At 35.4% G+C, this 27,463-nt stretch overlaps 2 protein-coding genes across 12 annotated transcripts in view; one reads left to right on the forward strand and one right to left on the reverse strand.

Annotated features, from left to right (window-relative positions):
• Nucleotides 1–865: 865 nt before the first annotated feature.
• LOC129264575 (uncharacterized) lies at nt 866–19,037 on the forward strand. Its single transcript, XM_064102465.1, has 7 exons — nt 866–1,007; nt 7,286–7,413; nt 8,635–8,799; nt 10,315–10,723; nt 11,127–11,662; nt 12,358–13,726; nt 14,156–19,037. The coding sequence occupies exons 3-7, from the start codon at nt 8,653–8,655 to the stop codon at nt 14,395–14,397; spliced, it is 2,703 nt and encodes a 900-aa protein (XP_063958535.1). The 5' UTR covers nt 866–1,007; nt 7,286–7,413; nt 8,635–8,652; the 3' UTR covers nt 14,398–19,037.
• A 1,802-nt stretch (nt 19,038–20,839) lies between these two features.
• LOC129264574 (E3 ubiquitin-protein ligase pellino homolog 1-like) overlaps nt 20,840–27,463 on the reverse strand; it is a 56,134-nt gene continuing 49,510 nt past the window's right edge. For 6 of the 11 annotated variants that reach the window (XM_064102467.1, XM_064102466.1, XM_054902472.2 and 3 more), the window contains one exon: nt 20,840–27,384. In XM_064102467.1, the coding sequence (XP_063958537.1) occupies nt 27,258–27,384 (127 nt within the window). In that variant the 3' untranslated portion in view covers nt 20,840–27,257. The remainder of the gene's footprint in view (nt 27,385–27,463) is intronic. The other 5 variants (XR_010294175.1, XR_010294174.1, XR_010294176.1 and 2 more) reach the window with 3 other exon arrangements.

Consider the following 27,463-nt stretch of genomic DNA (forward strand, 5'->3'; position numbering starts at 1 on the left):
CAGTTACCAAAATTAAACAATACTTGCCTATGATATTTGAAAATCTTATTTTTTGTTTTCAATAAATGTTCATTGAACCGTGAAACGATGAATATTGTTGAAGATACTCTTCCCAAAAATAACTGTCATCATATATTATCATTTTATTGATAGAAATGTGTAAATAATCAAATTATAGCAAGTTTGGACTTGTGTTTATTCAACCGTGAATTTAGCCCAAAAAGTTCTATCGTCTTTTAGAAAGTACCTTTTACAAGCCTTCTGACTATTTTTCATGATGAAAAGGTGGAATTAGTTCCAATAAAATGGAATCAAAGTCATGATATTTCGCTTGTGACTTTTGAAAAGTGACATTTTTGCCTTCTGACGGTGCTCACTGAAGCATCACGTAAAATACGTCCATAACATTAAATCGGAGGGTAGCTTATGTAAAAATATATTAAAAACTCGCATTGGTTCAGAAATTATTGATGTTTGTTTAAGGGGGGACTTACTTTTTTTGTTGTGTATACATGTAGTTAGATTTAATTGAATAGTGTTGCTTAATATAGTGAGATCTTGAACTGATCATGGACCTGGAAAAGATTGACCTTTAGATATATCTCAAGTACTCCAAGGTTGTTGGAAGACAGGTTACTGACATTTTTCTGGATTTTTCATTAACTAAGACAGAATACTGAGGACTCTACCAACCTATTTATATGTAACTCATAAATCAAGGTTTTAAATAAAGATTTGCCAGTGGACTTTAAGTTTGTACCTTGGTGTTATCTGCTTGAGTATACAATTGTAGAAATGGTCTGATTCTAATTATACCTGTAGATAATCTTCTCTAGCGGCTGTCGGTACATGCTACTACATCTTTGCATAAGCCTGTAATGCACTGACAGCTAGACGGGAGATTAACTGGTACATGGGAAAATTTTACTTCACTGATAAGTTACTTTCTGGAGCTATTACAGTGTATCTCTCAACAGGATTAACAGTTTGGAGAGTTACATGTACATGTAAGGCATTAATTAACAGGATTAACATTTTTTTTTATAGTTTTTTTTTTGGAAGGGGAGTGGTCATGGATTGGAATTTCTGATCATGGAGAGTGCACCTCACTAGCTCATTTTAAACCTTCTTTGGACAAATCTTTATAATTGAACAGAAAATAAGCATATTTTCAAAATACCAGTGAAGTTCAATTTGGAAAGTGTATTGTAGCTTTGATATATTATCATATTTCACTTTCACCCAATTTACAGAGAGAGAGAGACGGAGAGGGGGAGCTTCTGAACTGCCTTGAGTGCTGTTTATATAGTTTCTTATATGTGTCTGAAGAAATCAACAAAGCTCTTTGAAATTGTGATTTGTAAGGAGCTTGTTTGAGGTTGCCATAAATCAGGTCTTTTATAAAGTAAACATCCTTGAATCAATCCAACAAACTTTTCCCTTTGTCCATCAATGTAGAATGTTCATGGATTTCAACAGTTTAAATTCTCATCCTAAAGTAATACTATGATCCAACTTCTTATTTGATGTTATTTAATATATGTATGTTTGTCATTGCTTGTGTGTATGTGTACCGAATAAAACTATCAAATGTAATAATATTAAGATCATAATTCTGTATCTGTATCTATCTGTATTGTTGAGTCAGCAAAATACCAGGATTGACACATCATGCTAACTTGAAGAGCACGCTACGTGTTGACTGTGGAGTGGCTCAAAGTATTAATTGATATTTAATTTATTTTTGAAGGAGTCCAAAGATAATGAATTTACCATATCTGCAGGGATTTTATTTCCAGTCGAATATGGTTGATACAAAGAAAGAGTCCTGGGGGCCGTTTCGTAAAGCTGTTCGTAAGTTTAAAGTTAAGAGCGACTTTAAGAACGACTGGAGATCCTTTCTTACGCGCTAAACCATCGCCTATGGTGTATACTATTTACCAAAAGAAAGGATCACCAGTCGTTCTTAAAGTCGTTCTTATCTTACGAACAGCTGTATGAAACACCCACCTGGAAGGCACTAGCTTTGTGACAGATCTGTTTGAGCTTTGTTGGGTTGTGTCTTGTAGATCTCTCATTCAGTTGGACATAGTCCTGAATAGATATTGAGACTAGTCTATTTACCATCTTGAACATCATGCAAAGCACCCGATTGGTTCTTCTGGTTTTGAGTGTGGCCCAGCCTAAATCCTTCAGGGCCCCGGCCTGTTACAATACCATCTTCTCTTTTATAGTTGTTTGTGCAGAATCTCGCTGCTTGTCTTTGAATCCGTTCGAGTGAGTTGATGTTTTACTTGAGTGCTGGATCCCATGCTGCAATGGTGTATTCTAGGATGGGCCTTACCAAGGATTTGTATGCTGTGGATTTGACCTCCTTGGTAAATCCCCAAAGATTTCGTCTGATCACATTCTGTACCCTCTATGCCTTGTTGCAGACATTTTTGGTATGTAGGTTCCATTTCAGGGTGTTCAAATGATGGAGTCCCAAGTAAGGGATGTGTGTATTTGTGGTGAGGTGGGTTTCTTCTCCCAATGGTCATCGTACAGCATTTGCTTGGGTTAAAATTCATCAGCCACAAGTCCTGCCATTTCTCAAGCAGCTTTTAATCACTCTGGAGCACACTTGACTGCTGGTCTGCTGTCCGTGGGCGTATACAATATACATTTATCAGCAAACAACCTTGTGTGCAGGATAGGTTCTTCGGTAGATTATTGATGTAGAGGAGGAAACAAAGTGGGCCAGTGGCGGTCCCTTGTGGTACGCCAGATAATGCAGGCACCAATGGTGAGGCCTTGCCGTTAATAATCACTTGCTGAGACCGTCTGCTAAGGAAGTTCTTGACCCAGGCTGAGTCTAGACTTTATTTAATCTGTTACAGAACAATTATGTTTCCATTCTATTAAGACCATCCATATTCCTGTACATCTCGTATCAAGTATCAAGCATTTCATTAATGAATGTACATGTATGACAGTCATTTTTCATTATTTATTTTAGTAGGCATTTTCACTTTTATGAAGGGTTACCGACTCACGCGCCATATGATACTCCCTCCTTCCACTTCTCTTTGTCTTGAGCTTCCCCCTTTTTATGTCTTTGATTGGGTCTCTGCTCGAAAGACCGCCTTGTCGAATAACCACAGGGCTGATGACCGTAGGTCAATGCAAGCTTTCAACAGGCTACATGCAAATGTCCAACCAGACTTTTCATGAATAATTTATTTGAGAAAAATTAATATTATGAGTATAAAAAGAGGAAGAGGAATCATGCACAATTCTATATCAGTTTGCCTAGATGAAGTCCTGTTTTCTAGCCTTTCACCTTCCTGAGTGACAGGGTCTGTTTCCTCATTTCCTTCAATATGAAGGTTAGGCCTATTTCACAAGTGGAGCTAATATTTGTGTTATAAATATAAGGGTACCATGAGTCCAGCATGACTCACAGCATGAGAGTTGGAATCATTAGTTGGCATCTAACATGTAGAGAGGAAAGTTATTAGTGTATGAATTTTGTCCCATGATTATTCACAATGCAGAACTCTAAAGCTGTGAATCCTATCCTCCCATGCATGCTTTCTGGTACAAATTTATGAAATATCAAACAAATAATGCACAGTTTTAGTGGCGATGCAGGACATCTACAATTTCCTTTAATTGCAACATTGTGAATACCTGAGATCCCTGTTAATTATTTACCATCAAAATATAAAGAATGCACATGTACATCTTTGTTAGCGATTTTCAGCATTTTGGTTTTTATACTTTGTGTATAAAGCATGATCATTCAAAATTTGTCTTTTTATTGCATGTTTATGAACATGATATGTACGTAACTTGGGCTTATGCGTTTAAAAGAAAAAAAAGAAAAACTTTGAGATTGTACTCCAAATTGACAATTTTTTTTCCCTTGGTCCTAGACTCATGCAATTTTCAGTTTTGACTTCAATACAAATAGGGGTAGTCTCGCGAAAAGTGTTTGGGATGCAAAGAGGGGTGCTTCATTGAGGCCAATTATCTGTTAAGTGTAATTAGTATTTTTCAGTTTGGTCATTTTGCCTCCGACGAAGATTCTGCTAGGATCGAAAGCTTAGGCCCCTTTTCGACTTTCTAGTAAAATATGGGTTAAAATAGCAGAAAATCTGCTTGAACACTGCTAATCAGGTCAAATTCTGAGTTGCAGAGTCATCATAGTCATGTAAATTGACAGCACCGGTTGAGTATACTGGTACTGTGTTTTAAGCCTAAATTTCATATTTCACAATGATCAGGGAACATGAATGAATAATGTCAGAACTTAAAAACATAAAATTTTTATCTATAATTATACTTTATTTTTTTTTTTTTTTACTTTCTTATTGCCTGTTGCAACTACTCATGCAGTCATCAAGATTTCATCTCTGATTAATTAAAAAAAAATTGATTCGTTTCTCTGTCTTTCTCTCTCCTGGGAAAGGGGGGGGGGGTGTCTTTTAATACCCTTTCACTTTACAATGTATAAAGTGCATGCATTGCCCTATCATGAAAAAAAAATCCCTTATTATAGTGCGTGTGTTTTTCTACTATGGCACCCACCTTGTTATGGCAGTGGCTCTTGAACTCTCTCTCTCTCTTTCTCTCTTTCATTCACTGAACGTAGTTTAACACTTGTAGAGTATGTGTCGCTCAATAACATGAAAGTCTGTCATATGCTTTGAATATTATCAACATGGTAGAGTGGAGGTTTCCTTTCAAATTTTGAGTGTTTTCCTAAGAAAATTAGTTTTTCATGTATTTAACCCGAGATTTCTGACAATGGCTCAGATCCTACTGGTTTCCTGATGTAGTCAGCTTTGTTGTACAATGGTTAGCTTTGACCCCCAGAGGTCATGGTGGATAATACAACCTTTTTTTTTCTCTCTCTCCTTGGTAGCATGAAAATAGAAAGGAAATAGTCATCTGCACGTGATTATGCATTATACTACATTTAGTGTATCCTGTGCACAGATTGTTACTGGTTTCATGTGTCATTGATTAAAATAATGTTGGATTTTATTGCTGTGCTAATTACAAGTACACTGTATCATGAAGCTAGTGTAGTACATACATGCAGGTAAACTGCCTACCGGTAAGTCACCACAGATATGTGCTTGACTGACTTGAAACTTTTATAGAACACATGTTTTGCATGGTCTGATAATTCTTGTCTCAAAAATTGCTTTGATTTGGGCAAATATTTGACTTGGTACAATGGCATTTCATTACATGTAGGCCTATACTTGCATTATAGGGCCTATATCTGTAACAAAGAAATAGTGAAATACATATAGAGTAATAAGTGAAGAATATAAAAGCAGTACCCCCCCCCCCTTATCACTTTAATATCAAGATGATTTTCGAAACTCTAGGAATAGGGTGTACTTGTACATGTTATAAATCTAGAACTAAGATGTCAAGATGCAAATTTGTAAACAGTGAATTTTATACTGTGTGCTTTAATAGCTGCAGGCAAAAGATTTAAAATGAAAAAAATATATATGTACAGGTATGGAATACTGCTTGAAAATTTTTCTTTTCCCCAAAGATGAATTTTATGATATTTTTAAAAGCCTTTTTTCCATCAAAAAAAAAAAAAAAAATTCTGAACCATGATGTAGAGGATTCATTGTCCTAATTCTGTTGACAGTATATATGCCTCTTGACAAAGTTTGTTGTGACTTTTGTGAATAGAAATCTGCATGTTTATCAGTACATATTACCAATCTATATGTACATGTATTTTTTGTTATATCATTCCTTGTTTGGAGATGAAATGTTCTTGTCTTTTTCAATGACCTTGAAAAGTCAAAGCAGATCGAACTGTTTTATCTGATTATAATAAATATTTACTCATTGACTGGATGTTTATCTGTGACTTTGGAGTAGGCTTCTCCGTGACGTGTAGCTATCTCATCATTTTCTATTGTACATGTAAAGTGCCTTTTTTGTGACTGTAACCCTGGCCTTATGCCAGTTATTCATGATGTTGAATGCAATTGAATGTGTTGAGTAGGTTATGTGCCAGGCAGCTGATAACCTAAACTAGCAAATTAGCTACATTGTATGTATACTAGAAAAAGCAGTACCGGTATGTATTCTTCCACAAATTCATTGTATGAGCTACAATATACAGTTGTATAAGGTGTCAAGAACATAATTCTTAAAGTAATGTTCTGGCAATATAAGTGTTTGCGGAATAAGATCATTAAAAGACACAATTGAAAAAACTATGTATACTCCATGATTGGGTATTACGTTCTACATGAAGACATGTACATAAGGGGTGTCACCATCCTACATATAAAGCTATTCTCACCTTTTGCAATAATATTGTGATACATGATGTATATAATACAAGTACATACATGTTTTAAAACACGTGTACATCAAGTGAGGTCAATCCATACATGTATGTAGCTTTATGAATTGTATTCCAGTCTTTCCAGAATATGCAGACTTCCTTTTGATTTTCGATGTAAAGCAAAAAATGTACACTTGTATTCATAGCCTATGATATAGGCAGATGCTGCAGAGCAGCCTCCGTTTATATAGTTAATTATACCCTCCTTATTGTTTGTTTTCTTTTAATCAACTTCATGTACTGTATGATGCAGTGCAGATTTTTTTGTTCTAAAGACTGCCATGTTGTTTCATGAAGACTTCATTCAAATTTCAAGTTCAAGACATTGAGAATGATGAACATAATGCCATTTACATGTATATCTATGCCAACGTTACCCAGGTACAATTTGAACTTTGAAGTTACCATAATGGTGTCAGATTGGAATCAAATTCTCGATGTCTGAGGTCTTTGAATTTGAAAACTTACTGTTCTTAACTTTATATATGCCTTTATTCCAAACCAATATTTCTGTTGCTTGAATAGTGTTTTATCCCACAATGTGTTCCCAGCAGTATAACACAAAAAATAAATGGACAGTTTTGAAGCATGAAGCATTGTACTTGTGCTTGTTTCTTTTTAGAAACAACAGTGATGTTAATAATTCTGTTGTAAACTTTTAAAAACCCACATTTTATTCATTTTCTTTTTTAAAGAACAAATGAGGAATTATATTTTAATTCTTATAGTTCCAAACTCACATTTTACTGTTTTTCCATTGTTGGCTTTTTTTTTGTAGAACCCAAAATTATGTTTTATTTCGAATTATCCTTTATTATTTTGTAGTTCTAAACTCAGAGAACTAACAAGGAATTACATAGTATGTTGTAAAATTCTTTTATATTTTGTGTCTTTTATTATGATTTTCAGTTGGGAGGTCTACGTGTCAGAAATTTATCTGTGTGTGTATAACCTTTGACCTGATGCACTGAGAGTAGCAGTAAAGTGATAAATCTAACCAAAGAATTTTGTAAAGGAGCCGTGTTCATCAATGTGAGGTAAGTTCGTCTATCAATGCATTAAGATAGGGGCTGATGGGCATATTGCACTTTTGTATTAAGAGTGTACAAGATTTTTTTTTGGGGGGGGGCATTTTGATTTTTCTCGTGTTCATTATCTTAAAAACATATACAACAAATTCAACCTACTGTAGTGTGATTGGGATATAGTCTGCCAGCACAGAGAAGGGAAAAGCTTGCAATATATACCTGAGGATGTGTTCAATGTCGGTTTCCAAATTTAAAACAGCAACATGAAACGTGATTGAAAACGTGATTAAAAAACGCGGATATAATGAGAAACGAAGGTTGTGTTCAATGTCCTCCATTCCCGGCCGTCAAAGTAAATCTCTTTCAAATCATGATTCTGAGGAAAATTTAAACGTCAAAAAAGATGCGGTTGTAAACGTGATTAGCTCAAATTTTACGACCTTGAGCATCGAGAATGTGACGTTGAACACGATTGAGTTTTTAAACATCTTTAAATTTGCTCTCGCAGTGGAAGCCTACACAAACAGGTGCCAGAACTGACCTTTCTTGTGATGGGTCAAAGTGCGCAAGTGCGCACTAAAGCTGCGCTAATGAAAGTGGGAAATTTAAAGACGATCAACATATAAACGCCTTTATATTTTCGACACTGAACGGTGCACCGCTGATTGTGTTTGCGTTCGGTATTTTGTAATTGAGTTTTCAATCATGATTCATGTTGCTGTTTAAATTTGAAAATCGACATTGAACACACCCCTAGTCTGCTCACATCTACCTGAGGGTGCCCAGATTTACCTTGCCCTCACAGAGGCCACCCTCATCCATTCCCTCCATTTTGCTCGATTCATTGCATCCTGCTCCCTCATCCCAACCCTCCTACACTTGCTTCTTCCATGTCTGGTTCGCTCATCTCCCCCCTTCCACTCTGACCACACAGGTCTATCAATTAGTGATGATCACATATCCTGGGGCCTAACTGTGAGTGGAAGATGTCAACTTAAGATGACATAACATGAGGGAGGAAATTCTTTTCATACAGTGCTTTACCTTCAAATTGATAGTACAAGTGGTTGATCTAGCCGGATTAGAAACAGTACTTTGAAAGATCAATCCATTGTGCATGAATGCTGACTGTGAAATAGATATTGTACCTATTACTACAGCCGCCACTTGGTTGAACTACATTTCTACTTTGATGGAATAATGTTCCTCTTGATCTTACCTGTGATCTAGTTGTCAACCGGTGTGAAGATGGAGGCCCCCCAGGGAGTGCTTAATGATAAGACTGTGACATTTGTCCAGGTACTCACAGTATCTGATATGGCGGAGGCGGCAGCCTTAGTAGCCTCGGAGATGAACCAGAACTCCTCTATTGCCAATCCGATCATGCAGATCGTGGTGAGTAAACATACATGCTTGATTTCAGCTCCTACTGTGGTGTTGGTATTCATAGCAAAACACAAGATGATGAACAGGGGGTGGTTTCGAAAAGATTGTAGTCGGACTAAGAATCGCTTTTAAATTCCCAGTTGCTTGTGGCATATAAGCCCACTACCGCATTGGTCAGATCATGCCAATTGGGCATGTGGTAATCAACAACGAAATCGTGTGTAAATTTTTATGGGTATTTTGGCACTTAAGCATGATTTTTTCGTCGGTCAAACTTTGTGAAACTCCCCCATGGACATTGGCTAGAAAAACTTAATATATTACTAAAAGCTCAACGCAGAGTGATTTTAATTGTAATGCTAGTTTCACTTCAAGTTCGATGTTGTGGCTGATGAAATTTGCCCCAACAGCAACACTCAACACCATATGTGATACCACCAGTGACGATCTTGAGATGTTGGTAAAGGCTAGGGTTAACATTGTTATTCTAACTTAAATGTTAAGTCTACCCTAACAACAAGATTTAAGGAAAAAATATATATATAATGAACATAACTGAAAATTTCATAAATATCAGATCCAAAATAAGAAAAAGATAAAATTTGACATTGTAATTTTTTGCCAAGTTTTACAACACTTGTGATAAAATTGAAATATCTGATATTTCATAACATAAAATGCAAAACAAATAGTCAATGACACCACACACTGACTATTTGTTTTGCATTTTTATATTTTGATTTTTGTAGAATTGACAATAAATAAGCTTCTGGGCGAATCATAATAAATTACAACATTGGCAATTTTACATGTTCATGCACCATTCAAACAGTATATGTCACAATTCACTTTAATACAAAAATAGTGACTGTGAAATCATTGGCTCCCTCATTTGCGTTTTGTCTTTGTTGTGTATATCACTGTTTTTTTTATTAAGTTAAACTGCAAAATGTCATAATTTTTTTTTATAGGATTTGATGATTTGAAGAAAATCAATTGTTTTGTTGGGGTGGACTCAGCCTTTAAACTGTCATATCTTGCTCTTATTATCGGTAGCTAAATGTGACAACTCTGTCTATGTTGCTTGATTTACTGGACTTTAGTCTTTTACTCAGTCATACAATTTCTCTTTCAATACACAATCAATAAAATTAGGTTATTACATGTGCCTCAGACTTCTGCCTACGACATTGATATGATTGACTGTAGATCTAGAAGAATTTGTTTTTAAGTATTCAAAGAAAAGAAAGTATGGTTTGTAGTGACAAGAAATCAAATTACATTACACTTTAATGGATATCCAAACTTAGCTATGTCAGCACTCTAGAATTCTGATGACCGATTCAATCAGATTCTGGTATTATCTCATTCCAGTGATTGATGTACAAATTTGTCAGCAGAACAACTAATGTTCTCTGATCCTAAAGCTGTTCGTGTTACATGCTGTTATTTGCGATTTCCCATGATATTGACATTTAAACCTCAAATTCATTGTTGGTTGATTTCTGTGTTTACTACATGTAGGTGCAAACACCGGATTCTGCTGCTGCTCTTGCTGGTGAAGAAAGAGTAGTAATTTCTTCACATGACCCCTCTGCCACACCTAATATTGAAACCATTACAATGGCAACATCTGAAAGCCCGGCAGATCTGAAGGCCAATGTGATCCCAAGCAACAGCACAACAGCCACACCACCCAACGCCTCATCGGGTGAAGAAAGGCTCTGCTTGATCTGCGGTGATAAGGCTAATGGCGTACACTACAATGTACTATCTTGTGAAGGTTGCAAGAGCTTCTTCCTACGTAGCAACAGATCAGGAGCCACGTTCACATGTGCTTCAGGAGGCAACTGCAACATGGATTTGTACACAAGACGACACTGTCCTGCCTGTAGGATGAAGCGTTGCTTAGAGTGCGGCATGAAGGTGGAAAGTGAGTGACATTAAGATATTTACAAATATTCTAGGAGGGCCACAATGGTAGCAAATAAAATTACACCTGAGAAATTATATCATTAGGAGATGAGTTTGTATAAGTCCAAAAAAAGAAAGGGAAATCCAACTCTGCTTTGTTCCAGTTTCCTTTTTTCTTTTTTGGTTTATAAGTTACCCAATCAATAGCTTTGTCATTAAATTCAGATCAAAATTTTGCAGGTACACTACCTAAATGTCATACTTATTATAATAGATTAACTTAATATAATGTTTGAGAAAAATCAACTGTACTTCTATGAATTTAAATAAAAACTGTATTCAAACTTTAAATGATTCATGATGAAGCAGTTAATCACAGGGAGTGTGGCATTACATCTGTCTCTTTTTTTTTTGTCTGATAGGAGTCTGGGACAAAGGTCGCCTGAAAACGAGAAAACCTCTCATACGAGTGAAGCGAAAGAAGAAGGTGCCGGGCATACACGCAGATTCAGCGACCTCTCCCACGGTTGCTCCTCCCACTCCAGGTGCCCCTCCCACTCCAGCACCGGCAGCAGCTCCACCCAACCCAGCATCATCTTCCATCCTACCCCAGCAGTTACCAATTGAAACTTCTCTGAGTTCGACCCCTTCAAGCTCACGCTCCAGCAGTCCTTCAGCCTATAGGTCTTCATTAACAGTCACCCCCAACATGTCCACCAACCCCATCCCTTCAGCTGTTCAGATGGACAAAGATATGCTACCATTTTCAGACCCTTCCCAGCAAATGGCCGGTGACAGTGGGATGTTGACGATCGATTTGGACACTCCGGGAACATCCACACAGACGCTGCTGACCTTTGGTTCAACGTATCCTCAGCTTACTCTGGCGCAGGAACAACTGATGATCACATTGGAAAAAGGATATAATGCTTCAACGGAAGTCCTCAAGCATTTATCAGTAAGGAATATTTGTTCATAACATTCTTCTTAAAATTCTGAAGAATAAGTGTCACGTTGGAAATTGTATACCTTACCTAACCACTGTTCTTTCTCTTTAAAGAGGTTGGATGTCATGGTTTTCCATTTTTCTCTGTCCAGTGCTATCTCACAGCATTCATTTATATTTCTGCTTGTCATCTCAATATTTCCAAGCCAGCTTTTCCTTTTACGTTCCCTTCCTCTTCTGCCTTCAATTTTTTCCTCCATGATTTTTATTTGCAAAGATTGGTGTCTTCTGGTATGGCCATAGTATGAGAGTTTATGTTCATTTATTGATATTAATAGTTCCTACTGTGTGAGATCCATTAGTTTCAGGACATCATCATTTGATTTCCTTTCTTTTCAGAATATATGGCACATTCTGCGATAGAACCACATTCGAAGACCTCTATTTTCTTTTCCTTCGATGAGTTTAATGTCTATGTATTATATAATTCATCAGAAAAAAATGCAACATATTGTTTATATTTTACATGTTGTTTCAGTATGACATTGCATCAATAATTCTCAAGTCAATATCCAGTTGGATAGATTCTTGAATTTGAACTTATTTATAGAGCAAAATCAAATTGATTCTCTCATTTTGGAAATAATGAGATTAGAATTGACAGAACATCAGTGTTGATTCCTTATTTATTTTTTTCATTTATGCAGAAAGATGTTCCTTTATTCAGAATGACACATTGGAGTAAATTCAAAGGAGGAGAAAGTGAGAGTCCCATCATTTCACAAGGAGAAGAGGAGGAAGATATGGACCAATCTAAACCAAAGAAAGCCAGATTAGATGCACAAGAGTCAAATACTAACACAAACTCTGCTCAGCAACAGCCTGCAGCCCAAGCTAATGGAAGAAACGGTGTTGCTACACCATTAAACAATGATCCCTTGGCTGTTCTCTCCTCAGCCACTGGGCAGAACATTGAAGTGATTTATAACTTAACTTCCTTAGCTACCGGTGGGCAGATCAAAGACCCTGCATCGGCGTTGAGCGTGTTAGCATCATCGGAGCAAGGTTTGAGGGTGATTGAATCGATTGGATCCCTTGTGCAGGGACAGGATCTCAACACATTGATCAGTCTGGCTAAACTTGTGGGCCAGATAATCGGCATGGGAGGAGGCTCCCTTAACGATAATCTTGCAGACACGATTCTTGGGAGCATCACAGGCTCCATATTGAATAGCTCAAATGGAAATACAGCTTCATCGTTGAGTGCGGAGCTTGCTCTGAATATGCCTTCAGCATCTACTTCAATACCATCGGGTCCTAGTCAGGATCAGAATGGGAACAATGGAGGACAAGGTGTCACACAAGATGAAACAATGAACAATGCAGCTGTTGCTAAACTTGCCTCCAGCGGATTAGCAGAAGCATTGGCCATGTTAGCTGCCATGGCATCATCGAGTCAAAACAAAGAAACTATTGTAGAGATGGTGAAACGTGCAGCTGTCTCGTTGTTGAGAGGAGAGGACGAACCCCAAATGATGTCCTTTTCATCCCCACCGACATCATCCCCTGCCTCAAACAATTTCTATATGCCAACTGATGTCGGCGAGGATGAAGTCAAGACCAGTCCATTCCTGCAGTCCCTCCAAAGAGTCACCTCATTTCTGACCAGCGGCAAGATGAGTTCAGGCAAAAAATCTTCCACCAAAGCCAAACGCACTGTCAACAAAGAAATGCTGCACATAGCCATGGACATGTTTGCCGTCCTGGTCAAGCAAACCATTCACTTTGCCAAAAGCATTCCTGGATTTACGAACCTCTCTTGCGACGACCAAGCCGTGCTCATCAAATCTAGCATCGTGGACGCACTGCTGTTAAGGTGCGCAGACTCTTATGCATTGGATAAAGATTGCTTGGTGAATGTTACCAATGGAGACAAGTTTGATGTGCATATGATGTATCAGTTGGGATTCTCAACCCTGCCAGAGGTAGTCTTTGAGTTCATGAGGGACACCAAAGCTTGTGGACTCACTACAGCAGAGTATGCACTTTTTACCGCAGCTGCCTTACTCTCGCCTGGTAAGTTGAGTCAGCTGCGCTCAAGTTTGTGTATAATAATCAAACAGAAGAGAGATATCTATATTTCTTTTGTTGATGGCATACATCCCTTACCAAGAAATCAAAGATCTCAATAGTTCATTTGATATAAGTTGTGAAATATAAACCTCAGAATATTCAACTTTATGCATTCACATTGCTCTCATCTATATGAAGTATGGATATAATCAAACTAAGTAATTAATAGGCATTTTATGGTCAAATATTTAAGATATTGCTGTATTTAGTGTTATATTAGATGTCTTTCAACTCATTTTATAACAAAAATCTTCTATGAAGTTCAACCACAAGTACAAGTATAATGAAAAAAAAGTATATTTGTATTAACCATTATAAGAATGCTTGATATTATTATTATCAGTAATATTGTTTTATTATTATCACTTTCAGATCGGTCTGACCTGAAGGACAGAAAGACGGTGGAGGAGATGCAGTTGGAGATGATCCTTGCTCTACAGGCAGCCACCAAGGTCTTCCATGCAGATAAACCTTTCCTTTTTACCAAACTCATCACCAAACTGACCACTCTTAGAGACATGTCCATCCTTCACCTCAGTGAGATCATGGCAGTCAAGGTCCAGGAACAAGATCTTAGTCCTCTTATTGTAGAACTGTTTGGGCTAGATTCGTGACAGAGTGATCACTCTCTTCCACCTTTATAGTCCAGATACAAGATCTTGAACCACTCATTGTAAATATAAATTTGGAATAGAATTGTATCACTGCTATAACCAAAGTACTAGACACATGAATCTTTCACCCCTATGGAATCGTTATGAGGTAATCCTCACAATATAAAATTCTGTCGTTGAGTTAAAACCTATATTTTAGTGTCCTTTCACTCTGTGCTCACTGCATAATGATGAAACAAAAACACTGAATAAATAAAGTTATCTATATTAGCATGATTATTACTGTATGATACAGTAACACAAGATTGTTTTGCTTAATATTTTGCGGTTAGGACTTATCATGCGAGACATCATGGGGGGAGGGGTGCTCCTAGCTCCCCCAGCCTTATTAGGGTTAAAACTCAGAACAACATTACCAACCAAGACCAATAATGTCATGATATTGGCAGAGATCTGTATCCCCTCCCCTCCCCATGGTTATAGTAATGTTCGTAGTCAAAAGTTAGATTAATGTATCAACTATTCTTGCTCAAAAGGTTTGTCCGCTTTGTGTTACTTATAGGTGATTTACAGATACCTGCTTAGCAGGTTAAGTGGTAATCTCACATCAGTTTACATAGACCTACAAATATAATGATATTAGTGAATTGATAACTTTAAAGATATTGACATTGACCATTTCATTATTCCATTTCCTTCCAAAGAAAATGGGGATGTAATGAAGGCATCTGAAGCCTTGCAATTCAGAATTGGAATTTTATGGTTTTTGGGATGTTAAATGACTAAAAGTTTTTAAAATGTATGAAGTTATTAGTTAGATCATTGGACAATTCTGTTTGTGAGTTTTACTCTCATACATGTAGTTTAGTGAATTACAGCAATATGTTTGGTTTGATGTTGCTTTTATTTTACTTCTCATATATGTGGTTTTGGGGGATGCTAAAAATGGTTTAATAATAGGAATAAATCATTATTGGGACTGACTTGAAATGAAAATGAGAAATAGGTAGGAAATTCTGGGCCCTTTAACAGAAAGCTTAGCAATTAATGGATGTGTTGATATTGTGATTGATCTTGCACAATAATCAATTGATCAATCGTAGAAATCAGTCTCCTTATCGATAACTAAGTTTTATGTTACAGCGCCCAGACCTTGTTTCATGCAATATATATTCATATCCAATGAGAATACTGTCAAATGCTCAAATGGAAAAATAACGGATGCTTAAACCTTGCTTACATTTATGTATTGCTTGTTTCGGATATGAAGTATGATATTGGTGAAACAAGTTTAAATTCCTTTGATGGGAATGTGATGTGTGTGATTAAAGTGGGGAATTGTAATTTGAAAAGAGTGCAAACGTGAGCGAAACCAATGGTTTTAACACCTTAAAAATCTGTCATCTAGCTGTATTATTTACAAGTATGTTTTGTATTGATATTTGTTTTTACATTTTGTTATATATTCTTCTTTTGATAAATAAAGTAGATAAGTGATTGAGACTTCTCTCTCTGGTTAGACCTGTCGTTATGAATTGTGTAGCATTCATACCTACTATACAGACCAGGTTTGAAGTATGGCTTTTAAAGGTTGAACTTGTGTTTTGCTGATCCCTGTCCAGAGAGTCATATTGAGTCAAAAATAATTGTGAGTCTGTGAGCAAAATGATTGGAAAATTGTGAGGGAATTTTCTATGCTACATATCCATAAATGAGCGTGCCTTGCCTGTGCGTGCTTGAAAGAACACCTAAATGTGTATCACGTCTGATGGCTCTTTTAAAGTCATATATCATAAAATCCTTGATTTACATTTCTCGAGGAATTCAAACTGAAATGTCACCTTTCATAGCTCTATCCATATTGCCTCATTAGTAATATGTTGCCCCACCTACATTACTTATTTGATTGGTAGCTTGCTAAACTAATATATCATGAATTTCTTATTAGTCTGCAATATGGGCATTAAAGGTAACAGAAAAGTATAATTTCTGCTTGACAATATCTCTTGGTAAAACCTTTCTTCATATTTTCTTTTTATTACGTTTGAACATATACTTACTTTTCCTTTCGAGGAATAGAGGACTGTATGAAGTCCATACCTTAATTTCTAGATGTCTTAAAGTCTTAGATTCATGTCTTGTGAAATTATGATTTTATTTGTTTGCAGTTAGTATCTTTTATGAAAAAGGTATATTATTGTTTTGAAAACATATACACTGAAATAACATGAGTAGCTTGCTTTATACACACACAGTGTGAGTCTGGTTTGGGAAGAGACAGTGTGTTGGTATGTACTTTTGTAACATTTGTAAATACTTCATAGATTATGCTATGTATATACGACTATTGGAACATTATATATGAGGGTATAACCCTTGAATTCAGCCTACCAAATCTAGATTTCAGTTCATCATTGTATATTTATGATTACTTGCCAATATTATAACTTTGGCATAATCTTACAGAATCATGTTGCTGTAATCTCTTCTGTTTCATTAGCATGTTGTGTGATGCAGTCTGCAATGAAAGATGCTGGATTTGGATTTCTTTTGTTTATTATTTTTCCTGCATGCCATCATCTATTAACATGAAAGTTGTGGATTTTAGGAGATAAAGGTCTGACTGAGAAAGAAGGGACTATATAATGCAGGAATAACATCCTTGGCTATTAAGGATTGCACAACACTTGCATTTTGTAATAACTTCTTTTGTGGGAAGCCACCAAATCTCCATATTGCTTGTTTTATCTTGATTTTGTTTGTTGTGGTAGGTTTCTGTGTTGTTAAAAGTTATTTTCTTCTTCTTTACCATTATGATAAAGAGAGGGTGTGTAGGGACAAGTCTGTATTGCTTTTCTTTGCTTCACTCGTTTATTAGTTACATGCATGAACCTTTTTGCCACTTCTCACACCCATACCTGTAAAATCATATCTCCTTTTTCTCAGCCTGAGCATCGAAAATGGCATTATTAAGCTTATTTTAACTTTATAAGAAAATAATAAGTGATATCATGCTTATAGTTTTGTGTCAAATATTTCTTTGCATATTCATTTGTTGAACACATTTTCTGTTTGTACCTCTCAGAGTTGATCAGGTTTAGACATGATAGCATTTATGTGTGGTACCCATAAATGTTTATGAAAGTGCTGAAAAGTAACCTCTTTCTTTCATCTTTTCTTTCTTTTTAGATGGTAAATGGCATTATGATAAAACATGTATGAGTTCACATGAATTTGTTTTTAGCTTTGCTTTTACTGCATTTTTTTTGTAAAAAAAAAGTAGGATCTAAATCAAATTTATTTCCAAGGAAATTCTTCAGCTTCTTTTAGAATTTTGGTTTATGAATGGCTTACTTGTTTTCACTTAACGCCATGACAACCTCTCTGGTACATGTATGTGTAGATTTGGGCTGCTTTAGTGTATAAACTAGCACAAATGTTATGATAGTACAATAATAGAACTGTGTAACCTTTCCTGAGAAAAGGGATTGGTTTATAGTTTTGTTGTACTTGACAACAGTTGAAGAGTCATTTACCGAAGATATATTTCTTTTTTTTTTACCATTGTACTCTGGTATCCTTTATAATATGAAAAATTAGCAGCTGCAAATCTGTTTTTAACAAACTTTGAGTTAACTGTGAAATTTTATGTTATATATTTGCAATTTATCAACATTTCAGTCTTTATTTTCAATTTTCATTCATTCATCAATTTGGAAAGCTGGAATTTCCTGGAAAAGATATTGCCTTTTTTTGTTTACTTCTAAGCCTAATTTTACTAAGGTCATGGTCTAAAATTATGGGTCGCCAAATTTCAAAACTTAACACTTTGTTTGTAATGTTTATTGAGCTTCTCATGCTTTAAGACTGAAGTGAAGTTGTTATCGTTTTAGTTTGCAATTATTTGTATCAAGAGTGCTAAAGTGAGCTGATAAATAGAACACCAACTACAGAAATTTTTTACCTGAGAAAACTCTGGTAAAAACTGAAAACTAAGGTTAGTCTGAGGGCAAAAACTCCGGTAAAAACAACCTGAGTTTTCTCAGGTAAAAAGTTTTATGCAACGCGCCCCTGGACTACCTATAGTTAAACCACATTTAGACCAGTCTTATTCAAATACGAAGAGCATTTTATGATTTATATTTAATTCATATCCCGTCTCTATGTTATTACCCATAATTGTAAAGAAAAAAATGAGATTAAATGGAGTGAAAAGAAGAAATCCTGTCCCACAAATTGCAGTATTATGCCATGAGTGTATTAATATGAGTAAAGAAATCTTCCTCTCTGCAATGGAGACCACATAAAAGAGGAAATTATTTAGTTTTATTGATCAAACCTGAGAAATCATAGTTATGTTTACATATGTTTGCAATTTTTGTTATTTTTGTTAATGCCAATGAGGCCATTTTATTTCAAACTCATATTTCTTATAATTCATTGATTGGTTATTCTTGCATTTATTTTCTTTTTTTTTAAATATATTTTACCTATATACCCCTTTTATTTATCTATTTTCCCCCTCCCTTTTGTGTTAACTGTACAATTATAAATATAATATTTTAAGATTATATACTTGTCTATATATATGTAAAACAAATTTACAAAATTAAAATAAAATGCACTAATGCAATCCTGATAATGAAAGAGCTTGTCATGTTTTGTGTTATTGGTGGTTCTTTCTGATGTATTTCGGTTCATTACTGCTCTTGTGTTTGAAAATAGTGATAATGGATGTAATTTATCTTCCATCAGACAGTGGGTTTTGCTTATGAAAGGATCAGATTAATCTCTGCAGTAAGTTCAGTGTGGAATTTTGTATTTTGTTGTTTAAATCGAGTTTCATGTCAGATACTTTTTGTTGGTTTTACATCTTGATAATCCGAACTAACACAATCTGTAGCATAACTATATGAACTGGCTGTGTCTCCTGTCCAACTTTAACACAGAAAAAGAGTCAAAACTAGTAACTTTCTATTTTATTTTCATCTTGTATATACAAATTATATAATCATTTTAGATCATATTCAACCCGCAAGAAATAAATAATTTACAAGTACAATAGACTCTTCCCTATCAAGGTCCATGGAATGGTGTCACAATACATTAATCTATATCTGCCATTTCTTTCTCTTAATTTGCTCAGAAGCGCTTAGAGCATCTAATTAAGATGGAAAGAGCACTTTACAAATTCTATGTACCAGTATTATTAGTATTGACAATGTGGATGGGTGAAGGTCGCGATGTGGCCTGATGTACAAGTTAGACTCTATGGCCCGTATTCTGAAGTCAGGTTTAACTTAGACCACGGTCTAACTCTGCTAAAATTATGGGGAGTCAAAAACTAAAAAATTCTATTTACATTGAATATTTCATATGTTTACTGTTTTATTTCCATTTGCTTTCATAATGAAGAAATATACTTCAGTTATCATTCCCAGCAGTTATGAATTATTTGAGTGTCATATTATACAAATAGCGAATAGTCAGGAGTGCGATGGTGCGAGATTTCGCATGAGGTGAAAGAAAGATGCTCTATTCAACGAGGCGTTAGCTGAGTTGAATAGAGCGTCTCTTTCTTTCACCGAATGCAAAATCTCGCACCATTGCACGAATAAGAATATTCGCTATTTGTGTTGTACAACGCCTCGTAATCTAGCAAAAATATGAAAAAACAAGAGTTTTTCCCTGCAGTAATCTATGAAAAGGGAGCAAAATAATTGAAAACGAAAAGCAAAATCCCGCAAGCGCACATGACCTTGGGCAGCATTGCGCATTTAGCCAGCAGGCTTATACGCGTATTGCACCTTCATTTAACTGAGCGCAATGAATTAAATCGTATTGTGGCGTCAACTAAAGCCGTGCAACGGTACATTTTGGACGGTACGTTTTGTGTGCAATGGTACAAATGTTTGACATTCAGCCTCTCATTTGCTCGCGTACAACAAGCTATAAAGTAGGCATTTTGTACAATAATTAATAAATTGAATGTGTACTAATAAAGATTTGTCCCCCAATTGGCTATCCATAGTTAAACCACAACTTTAAACCATGGTTTAACTTAAACCCGAGTTCAGAATATAGGCCTATAAAAGGAATAAGTTTTATCTTAATCAGGCACAAGAAGAAGAAAGGGAAGAATGAAAGATAAGAACTTCTTCAAAAAAGAAATTAAGTGAAAATGGAGAGATGGATAATGGAGACGCTACCAAGAGGTATGCAGAGAAGTAAAAAAACAACTGTTTGAGTCTTTATGACCAATAAAGGTCTTTGGTATAGTCGAATTAATACCACTATTGTTTTTACCTTGTAGCAATGATGTACCAAATACATTCTTGTATGGATGAACATTTATTAGAATATGACCCTCGTTAAACCTCTTGCCACTTGTATTCTCTCACTGACCAATCCAAAGAAGAAGAAAATAAAATACTACAAGAGATACTTTCTGAAAATGGAAAGGTTTTCATTTTATTTTCACATTGTGCCACATCTTACAAATACAGTACACTATTAATGCAGTCGTGCTCTCTATTATCTCTTCACAATAATGGAAAGCATTTTTTAATTCAACCTTTTATTTTCACATCACCATTGCATAAACAGTATGCACATCTAATACATTTTCATGTACCTATTTCAGCATAGATTTTGTTAGGATACGACTCAAGATGATAAGATTGTCTTCTCTTCTTTTTTTTTCAACGAGCAGTTCACAATGAAAACTTGCAAGGTTGTTATAGAAGTGGTTTATCACTGACTCTCCTCATGTCTTGGAGTAATAACACAGATGTGCTCAATCCAGTTTACATGCAAACTATTACCCCCAGTATGTAAAATGCATTTCTGGGAAGCAAGCGACATCATTCTTCCGTTATTTTGTAGAAATTTAAATACAAGGACACATTTCAGCACAACAATTGCACATATTCTCTTCCTTATGTTGTAATTCAAAAGAGCCTGTATAAATGCTGCTTTCCGTTTAACCTCTTTTAAACTCTTTTTCAAATTCACAAAAGTGGTTTTGAATCTGTGGTTTGAAACAATTGCTCATGCAGCTTTCATGCACTGATGATGCTTATTTCAGCACATCTTCTGACAAAGCTTGCTCCAATCATGAATATGCACTTATATCACAGGGCACTAATTCACGTCCGTCATTTTGATACTGCATTAATGAGCCAACTGTCATACACAAACTGTATAGACTCATTAATTAAAGTGGTCTCATTAATGCTGTTACCTAATAACAAGCAGGAATTTAGTAGTGCCCTGATAAAGTGTGCACTCACTATTGGATACATTCTCAGCATACGCTTTGAATGAAGTAAAAATAAGTGGATCATAAAATCTGCATAAACCACGGTTTCAACCCAATCCAAACCACCTTTGTGAATTTGTGCCATTATGTTTCTGGCAGGATTTAGTCATCTTCATTCTCACCAATACAACTTTACTCAATTCGCAACATATGCATTTCAGTGAGAATGAAAAAAAATTATACAGTAATTTCACCCTAACCACGTCAGCTTAAAAAGGATTACTTCAAATAAATTCATGTCAATGGAAATGTACCAGCAATATTAAAACTGAATGAAATAACTCTTGTCCATCATTCCTCCACTGGAAATAGATAGGAGTGTTGCATAAAATAAATGCTGATTTTTCTCTGCTTGTTATAAGCTACTGAAATCCTTGCATCAATTGGCTCAGTGCAAGTTGCTTCATGAAACACTCACCAGTTAAATATTGGTCCCAATAGAGTTTTAGTTGTATTTCAATGAGATGCAAATCTAATGAGATTAAGTGTGTGGTTTCTATATGCGGGCAAATACATGGGGAGTACGGCTGGATAATGATGACCTAATTGACTTTTTAAATACCAAAATACATGTACATATCATTTACTAGATATTGCAGTCTGTCTGTGCATTGTAAATAAAACTGATGAGTCGGGGAGGGGGGGGGGGGCTAATAAGCCACGTCTCATACTCGTGGGAACTACCTATCTGCACAAGTAAAAATATTACAAGGAATCATAACAAAGGCATGTTCTCTGCAAAATAAATAGAATTGGTAAAAATATATATTCCACCTAAAATAATCTGCAATATTGTGTAATACTGAGATACATTATGATAGTCAATATCATATTAATTCCATCCAGACTTTGCCAAAATGAAAATATATAATAACTCCAATACATGACATCTTAATACACTGTTCAAGTTGAAATGGAACGAAAGATATAAAAGTACATTTCCACATAAAATGAAATTCAAATTTCTCATTTCTTTCATCAGAGCAAATAAGTTAATTGTACATTGTAATAAATAAGAATATTCTCCATAGAGTTAGCAATATAATGATTTGTACATAAATACATGTACTTATTCACAGTTCTTCTTGACAAAATTGACTCACTAATGAAAAAAAAAACCTTTTTATTTACACTCCCAAATTCCAATACACTATTATTTACATTATTCATGGAGTTGTAATGACCAGTGAACTTTCGAATGAGTTTTAAATCTTTTCATCTGAAAAAAAAAGAAGTTTTCTTTGTTTATTCAGCATTTGTGTGCATTCAGTATCAATCAATAAGGAAGAATTAGAATGACATTACATCAATGATGAGTTTCTGAATGAGTGAAAGTCACTGAATTCTCTAAGACAAATGAAAGTCTAAAGTACATATAGTCAGGAACACTGTTCTGCAAAATCAACAGTAATTTGAAATAATCAAATTTCACAACTCAGTATATAACCAAAATAATTATTCAAACTGAATAAATACAGTGGAATGGTATCTGTAAAGTAATAATCTAATATTGTATTAAAATCAATAGGTCAGCAATTACACACTGTAAAATCCATATGTTGCATATTAATCTATTTTCATTCTTTTAAATGTGATTGCTACCTTTGCAGAAACGAAACTTAACAGTAAAAGGAGTAACTCCTTCCTTTTTTATGAATATCATAAACAATAAATGAGATAATTCTAATGACTATCATTGAATAACTTCAGAATTTTGCACAATCGTGTTTTGTTTAACTGTTATGGCATTGTGAATCAGGGGGAGTTGCATGTACCCTATCTGTTTTGTTCCAATTTTTGAGCTTCCAAAAAGCCTTTTCTGTATTTGTGAAGTATCAAGCCTAGTGCTGCAATTGCGGTCGGTCATCACATTTATCATTGTGGAATGTTTGCCGATGAAAAGTTTTCAATTATTTGATAACTAATGTTAGTCTGATCTTTGTAAGGTGTCTCATTGCGCAATAAACTTAATTCTGGTTCTTTCCTATTTATTCATCTATTCTATTTTGGTCAATAAATTTTATTTTGAATAATTTTTTTCTAAACAAATATCATAATGAATGAAATACTTTTTATGATAGAGGAAAATGCATTATCATCATCAACTCAGAGCTGATTTAAAAATCTAAATCTAAATCAAAAGTAGAAATTTTGTTTGCAAACTTGAGGCAATATGGACTACAATGCTGAACCGATTGATAATACATTGACATATCTATGGTATTTACATCATGAAAAGGGCTAAAAGAGCACACGTCAATGAAAGCTACTTCGGTTGCCTCCTGAGGGGCATTTCATCAAATACCTTATTAGACATTTTTCTCCTACAAATTTGATCTTAGCCAATCAAATGTAAGCATATCAATAGCTTATAACAGATAAATCACTTCATGAAAACTCCTTATCAAACCCCTTATCACATCATATCATCTGCAATACACCCACTGGTAGATCCATTTCAGATTTTCTAATATATGTTAATACCTACATTTCTGGACAGAATGACAAAACCACAGCAATTAATTCATGAACATATGTCAAGTCATGTCTTTCAAGACATGGCAATATATATTTCTCTTATAAAATCAGAATGCTTATCAATAAATGTCTGTTATATTATTAAAGTTGTTAGGGTGAAATGTTGACTTCTTATAAATTGCTCAATTGAGAAGAAATAAGTTCATTTAAATTCAAGTTCTTATTGACCTTTGGGTCAATATTTGTAGATTATCTTCTTTCTTTGTTTTACAAACAATTAAATGAGTCACTTTATGAATATGAACTAAACCATGGATATGTTGAACTAACTGACTACCATGACACCTAAAATCAATTCAAATGTTTATAGCTTGGACTAATCAGCAGAAAAATCAAGCAACTCATTTGCCAGAATGAGACAGACAAGGCACACAAATATTTGGTCACTTTCACACCTAAATAAAAAAAGAATGCTTCTTTGCAACAAATATGATGAATTCCAAGCCTTTCTTCTTGTGAGCACAAGGCACAGACAAGTTTGAACTAAATATATCATTCATGAGGACAAAGAAACTATGTCAAGAGTATAATAGAGTGTTAACACCAAATCAATTAACCCCTTGGATATGGGAATGGGGTAGTCCCTCTACAAACTACAAAGTCATGGGAATTAGAGCATTCAGTAGTGATTGGTTAAGAATGACTCATTTATCATATTTGCTACATAACCTCAAGAATACATGCAAACTACATGTTGAAAGATATTAATCACATGTATGGTAAAGAACCAAGTTTTCCGTTTCATTTGCCTGGAAAATTGTGCATTCCATGAGATTCTGTAAGTTCCATGTTCTTCCCAAATTCTGTTATTCTTTTAATTTACTATGTAAAAAACAGAGGACTCTAATGTAGGGTGACCCTTATAAAGATCAACTGTTCAAAATGAGTGTGTCCTCTATAGAGTGAACTAATTACATTCAAATTCAACAGACGACTAACTGTGAATAAATAAATAATATGGATTAGTAGGCCCTCAAAGGAATATCTAACACTCCTGTTACAACAAACAATTGCTACACGTTACACATGTGAAACAGTTAAAATATCAAGAAACAAAAGAAGCAGGCACTGATATGTATAGAGCAGCTATGTCTAGAATTGTATACTGATTTTAATTGCATCTCTAGGGACTTGATATATATATATTTTTTTTTGTGATGAGGTTCATCCAAATTGAGCATGCAATAATGATGGTCATATGATTAGTTTAATCCAGAGTATACTGAATACTGTTAGAGGATCCTTTAATTCCATAAAAGGTTTAAAAAAAACACACCTCTCATTGGAGAGTAGGGTATTGAAATTTTCATCTTTCAAACACAGTGCCTGCCATCATTTGTTTTTGGCAAAAACTGTTAGAGGATCCTTTAATTCCATAAAAGGTTAAAAAAAAACACACCTCTCATTGGAGAGTAGGGTATTGAAATTTTCATCTTTCAAACACAGTGCCTGCCATCATTTGTTTTTGGCAAGAAAGCTTTCTCTAAAATGTCTTTGTAGAACCCAGACAGTCCCCCCAAATTTCAACCATATCATCTCCAAGTTTCCTTCTCTCAGAATAAAGATCTTATCATAATGTCTATCTGAAAGAAATGTTCTAACAAAACATAACTACGATTTAAATAACACGTAAATTGTCTTATCAGATCACTGTATGAAATTGACTCAAAGCATTACAGATTTTACTCTTGACTCTATAAGGACTGGGGTGCAGGGGGGGGGGGGGGCATGATGGCCCCCGCAACATTTTGGGCCATTTTTATGAAACACACAGAGATAAGGCAGCAAGATTTTAAGTCTTTTCTCTTTGAAGACTCACAAACTTATGAGACTAAATTTGCTATGTATTTGTATACCATCCCCGAAGCCACATGACTTGTCATGACACCATGTCATGTAAAAAAATAAAATGACTCATTTTGTGAAGTGTGTACCAACTCAATGGAAGGCTGAGATCATAAAGTGATTATTTTTCATACTGATTGGCTGCCTTAATTGAATAAGGGTAGATTTTGGTTGCTGAATACATACATTCTAATGATTTTCTTTGAAAAAAAGAAGAAGTAAAAACAAAAGAAGACAACAGCCAACAGAAAGGGGGAGGGATAATGCACCCCCCCCCCCCTCTGTCCATTAAATCTCCAACATAGCTCGGTCCTTTTTTAGGATCAACTCTAGTAGGACAAGAGGTAAAGTAATATACTTCAATCTATGCAAGTGTTTAATTGCTAAAAAATCCATACTCCTGACAAAGGTCTTAACATTATAACTGCCCCCTAATTGCCTTTTAAAGACTATTTGGACAAACTTTGCTTAATTCACTGTAAGAGGTTTCACAGATGGCAGGCTTGGAAGTGTATCAACACATTGATGCGATGCAACATAATACAATTATAATAAGTCATTCCCTTTAAGCGATTCTGTTGTGTACTTGTCCATAAGGTGCAAGGAAGGTTGTTCCGGCGAAAATAATCACAAATCTTCTCAATAGGCAGTGATGAAAAAAAACACAGACAACTAACAATATGCACACACAGAGCCCAAAACATCAATGTTAATAGTTCATGAAGTCTATGGATCAATGTTCAGTCTATTAATCTGGTCCAGTCTTCAGTGATGACCAGTAATGTTCCTGGTCCAGTGGTCAGTGATGACCAGTTGCACTCCTGGTCCAGTGGTCAGTGATGATCATTGCAGTAATGCTCCTGGTCAAGTGGTGAGCGATGACCAGCTGCGCTCCTCGTCAAGTGATCAGTGATGATCAGTAATACTCCTGGGCAAGTGGACAGCTATGACCAGTTATGCTCCTGAACCAGTGCTCAAGCAATGACCAGTCATGCGCCTGGCCCAGTGGTCAGTGATGACCAGACCAACGGGTCAAGAGTAGTGAGGATGACTTAGGCTATGACCCATATCAAATCATCCACAGATTCAACATGTACAATAGTTTATAAGCTTTGAGTAGAAGCAGTTCAGGCCAATGTCCAATGATTGACATGGTCTAATCAATGGCTTCTTGGAAGATGAGTTTGATGTAACCTTGGTCTCCACTAAGAGCTGTGGCACAGAACGGGCAGGCAGCCTGGAATGCATGGGTTCCATGAGGCAATGGCACTTGAGACCAGTATCTAGAATGAGAAGCATAAAAATAAATTAGGATTATAACAAATAGTGAGACGTAGGACTCCTCTACGTTATCTGTACCAC

The sequence above is a fragment of the Lytechinus pictus genome, chromosome 7 (assembly GCF_037042905.1).
Source record: "Lytechinus pictus isolate F3 Inbred chromosome 7, Lp3.0, whole genome shotgun sequence".
Lineage (NCBI taxonomy): Eukaryota > Metazoa > Echinodermata > Echinoidea > Temnopleuroida > Toxopneustidae > Lytechinus > Lytechinus pictus.